General features: G+C 41.5%; 1 gene segment (V, D, J or C); it reads left to right on the top strand.

The window, feature by feature from the left end:
- Positions 1-2,199: 2,199 nt before the first annotated feature.
- On the top strand, positions 2,200-2,745 carry LOC126494716 (immunoglobulin heavy variable 3-74-like). The segment is given in 2 exon segments: positions 2,200-2,316; positions 2,417-2,745. Coding segments are annotated over 2 exon segments (375 nt in total).
- The last annotated feature ends 1,791 nt before the right edge of the window (positions 2,746-4,536 follow it).

Raw genomic sequence — 4,536 nt, 5'->3', positions numbered from 1 at the left:
TTTCCACGATTCGGGGAACAATAATAGAAGAGAAATAAAAAGAGCTTAAAGTGGCAGAACTGAGGGATAATGTCAGTGAAACAGTGTTTTCCAGGCATAACAAGGCTGCAACACTTGTGAACTCATAGCAGCTGTAACTATATGCACAAGTCCACACTATCCAAGATCCCAGCATGAGGTGTCTAACTCATGAACTCACAGCATCTGTAACTGAATGCACAGAATCATATGAGCCAACAACCAAGCATGCGATGTCTCAATCATAAAGTCACAGCAGCTGCAACTGCATGCACAAGATCACACAAGACTGAGGGGCCACTGGCTTGGAACCAGGATTTATCTCTAATGCATCTAATGTTTTTTTGTGGGATCCTATCCTCTTTGGATGTACACCTTGCTCAGCTTAGATTTGGTAATGAGGGCCTTGGACCTTCCACAAGGCAATGTGCTTTACTCTCTCTGAGGATTAAATGGAAGTAGGGTAGGAGGGTGTGTGGAGGTAATGGGAGCAAGGAAGGGTGTTGGAACTTGGATTGGTAGTTTTTTAAAAACAAAATCTAATAAATTAAAAAAAAACTAAATAAGTGAAGGACTCCACCAGTTCTTAGCTGGATGGGAAGATGGTCCCAGATAAAGTTGCCTACCAAGTTACTTGATATTTACCAGTGTTCCTTAATTATTTGCTTTCTGAATTTATTGCTTTGAGCCTCAGTTATATAGTTTATATTATTTTCCTTTATTCATTAGGATCTCTATGTATGATATTATTTCATCCAGCTCCTCCCAAATCTGGCAATCATGGGGGTGTATCAACCTTATACTTATTTAAGCACAGAAAGTGCTGCCCATATGTGCATGTTTGTGAACCCATGCACTGCAATTTTGAAAGCATACCATTGACTATAACCTCAACAAAGGGACTATATCCCTTGTCCAGAAAATACATTTCCATCTACTCCACTGTAAGAAGTAGGGCCAAGGAATTATCAGCCCTAACTATACCAGGCTGGCTTGGCCCTAGTTAGGATTATACAGACAACAGCAGCCATTATGAGTCCATGATTGTGATATCCATGTCATGTCCAGAAGACAGCATTTCACAGCACCTCTCCCTGTGCTCCACTCCTTACATTCTTCCCTCATCTTCTTCATCAGTGTTCTCTGAGCCTTGGAGGAACTTGAATGTTACTGGAAATCTTATATCACACAACACGTTGAAGATTGGGAAGGACATTTTCTGCCTTATAGAGAATACAGACTGTGTGTTTGAAAGTTCTGTTGTGTAGGCTTGGAACTAGAATGGAAGTCAAAACAGGAAAAGACATCTTAAGTGAAGGACAGAAGGTAAAAAGCACAGGGTAATACAAGTGTTTTCAAAGGAAAAGTTGGGTGCAGTGTGAAAAAGTTCCTGAGTGGGTAGAAAGCAAACCATGAGAATTTGGGAAAACAAAAACAAAGCCTCCTGAAAGTACACAACTGATGCAGAAGTTTTGTGTTTGGTTATAGACACTTATGAAATGCCCACATTGTGATGAAAATATAAATATGTAGAAATAAATTAAATTTAGACAGCATGAAGCCAGCCATGTGTTGCATGGTATTGAGGTGGGAAAGGCAGAGTGGGAGCTACAAAGTGATCATAGGGAGAACTTCAGGATGCAGACCACTAAGTGCTGCAAATACAAATACATTTTCACTAAAAGGAAGACAGACAATACAAGAAATGTATTATTTGCAAAATTCCATAGGGCGTACCATAGCACCTCTTAGAACTGAGTAGAATTCAGAAAAGTTTCAAGTGTTCCTGTCAGGATTCACCTCAAGAAGAAGCCATGTCAAGCAGAGACAGAGGGGCAGACAAAGCTTATATCTAGAAATGCAGCTTTGTGTGGAGGTTTTCTATTTCACATTGACCCTAAAGATACATGACAGTGTGGAAACACAACATTTTTCTATGCATATGGGGAAAAGGAAAGTAACTAATGTATGGTGAATCACTAACAAGGAAATTATGTATACAGAGCTACATTAATGCTTCAATTTCTATAACTGTTAGCAGTGTATATGATGTCTAATATATGCTCTGAGTACTGCCTTCTACCCAGGTCCAGCTACAGAGCCTGTTATGGGAGGAAGATATGCAAATAAGGCTTCTTTGTGCCCATAAAATCCAGCCCTGCCCTGACCCTGCAGCTCTGGCAGAGGAGACACACACTGGATTCCCAAAGTCCTTCCAGTCAGGGTTCAACATTGAAGACAGGTCACTTACCATGGAGTTAAGGCTCATATTGGTTTCCTTTGTTCTTATTTTAAAAGGTAATTCATAAAGATGAGATGCTGTGTGTTCTGTGTACATGAGAAAGAGAAAAAATATCTTCTGTGTCAGTTTTCTAACCTGAATTCTTTGTGTTTACAGGTGTGCAGTGTGAAGTGCAGTTGCTGGAGTCTGGGGGAGGCTTAGTGCAGCCTGGAAATTCCCTGAAACTCTCCTGTGCAGCCTCCGGATTCACCTTCAGTAGCTACTGGATGAGCTGGGTCCGCCAGGCTCCAGGGAAGGGGCTGGAGTGGGTCGCATATATTAATACTGGTGGTGGTAGCACCTCCTATAAGGACTCTGTGAAGGGTCGGTTCACAATCTCCAGAGAAGACGCCAAGAACACTCTGTACCTGGAAATGAACAGTCTGAGATCTGAAGACACAGCCATGTATTACTGTACAAGATACACAGTGTGTGAATGCTACTGAGAATTCAGACAAAAACACCTCTGTGGAGAACACAAGACCAGCAGGGGGCTCTGAGAGCACTGAGAAATCTGGGTCACAGAAGAGCCTGCTCAGAGAAGCAGGGAAGACTGCACTTCTCTTGTATGCACTGCCTCTACATATCACACTTAAGGATTTTCTCTACAGATATAGTGTGGAGTAATCCTTGAATGACCAAATGTTCATTCTAATTTCTGTTTCCTGTTGTGTTGTGTGTGCTGATTTATTATAGTGTTTCTCCCTATTACCCTATATCTCACTGTGTCTGTCTCAATCTCTCTCGCTCTCCATGTGTGAGTGTGTGTGTGTGTGTGTGTGTGTGTGTGTGTGTCTGTGATGACATATGAAGCATTTCTCTAAAAACCTGCAACACTTGTTTTGAGGCAAATTCTATCTCCCTGGGCCTGGATCTCAATGACTGGATTGTCTGATTTTCCAGTTATTCACAGTGATTGTTTAGTCTCCAGATTACCTACATGGTATACCTGGTTTGATATCACACCCCTTCCTTCCTTCCTTCCTTCCTTCCTTCCTTCCTTCCTTCCTTCCTTCCTTCCTTCCTTCCTTCCTTTCTTCTTTCTTTATTTTTTACTTATGGATTCTGAGTTCTGTGTTTAGATCTAACTGAAGGGTTCTTGTGTGTCAAAAACTGGATTTTCACAGCCCCATTATAGTTGCTTTTTAAACTTAGGATGTCCTTTACCTGAACAAAATGCAGATCATCATACTGAGCTGGAGTGATTCTGTCTTTTGACCTGTATTATTTCCTGAAGAAGCCAAAGGAGAATAAAACCCTAGATGACACAAGGAGCTCAGAACCACAAGTGAGTCTAGTGGACTCTATGTTTGTCTCCATGAGAACTAGACTACCCAAACAGAAGTAAATGCTCCCAATTAAAACAGTGTATTTTTTTAAAAGTTCTCATCCAATTCTGTGATTCAGTCCAATGGTCTAGTTCTTATGTAGTTTATGTGAGACCTTGATTCAAATGGTAATTTGAGGTTTCTACAACAGTATTTATTATTCAATATGAGATGTCCCATCTCCTTCTCACTGGAGCCTCCAGCAGACCATGGTTGTCCTGATTGTGCTCCTCTGCCTCATGACCTTTCCAACCTGGAAATGTTCCAGGGTTTAAGGAAAGAGACCCAGGTACACCATGTTTGGAATGTATGACTGATGATGATATTGCTTGTACCCAGGTGACCTGTTCCAGGTCCAGGTGAAGGAGTCAGGACCTGACCTGGTTCAGCCATCACACACCCAGAACCTTTCTCTCACCTGCACTGTCTCTGTGTTCTCATTAACCAGCTGTCATATACACTGGGTCTATCAGACACCAAGATAGGGTCTAGAGTTCATGGGAATACTATGGTATAATGAAAATATTGATTATAATTCAGTTCTCAAACCCTAAGTTACCATCAGCAGGGACACCTCCTAGTGCCAAGTTTCCTTAAAACGGAATAGTCTGAAAACAGAGGGCACAGCCGTTTTTTACTCTACCAGACACAGTGCTAGAACTCTTGTGTGAACCTGTACAAAACCTTCCTACAGAGACCTTGAGATGAGCAAGTGGTACTAAGGGCCAATAGAGACTCCCCAGCACTAGCACAAATCATTTCAGAGTGCTGAATCAAAGCAGTTGCACAAGCCCATGAAGGGATGGCTTCTCTGTTTCTTGGCCTGCTATGTGCATCAAAGTCGTGTTTCTCATTGCACTAGTCTAGAATTTAGTCTGTACTAATCTTTAAGACATCTCAATATTTTTG

Source organism: Alexandromys fortis, unplaced genomic scaffold, assembly GCF_014885135.2.
Source record: "Alexandromys fortis isolate MF-2015 unplaced genomic scaffold, M_Fortis_MF-2015_v1.1 scaffold_323, whole genome shotgun sequence".
NCBI classification, from domain to species: Eukaryota; Metazoa; Chordata; class Mammalia; order Rodentia; family Cricetidae; genus Alexandromys; species Alexandromys fortis.
This window is presented reverse-complemented; position numbering and strand designations above follow the sequence as displayed.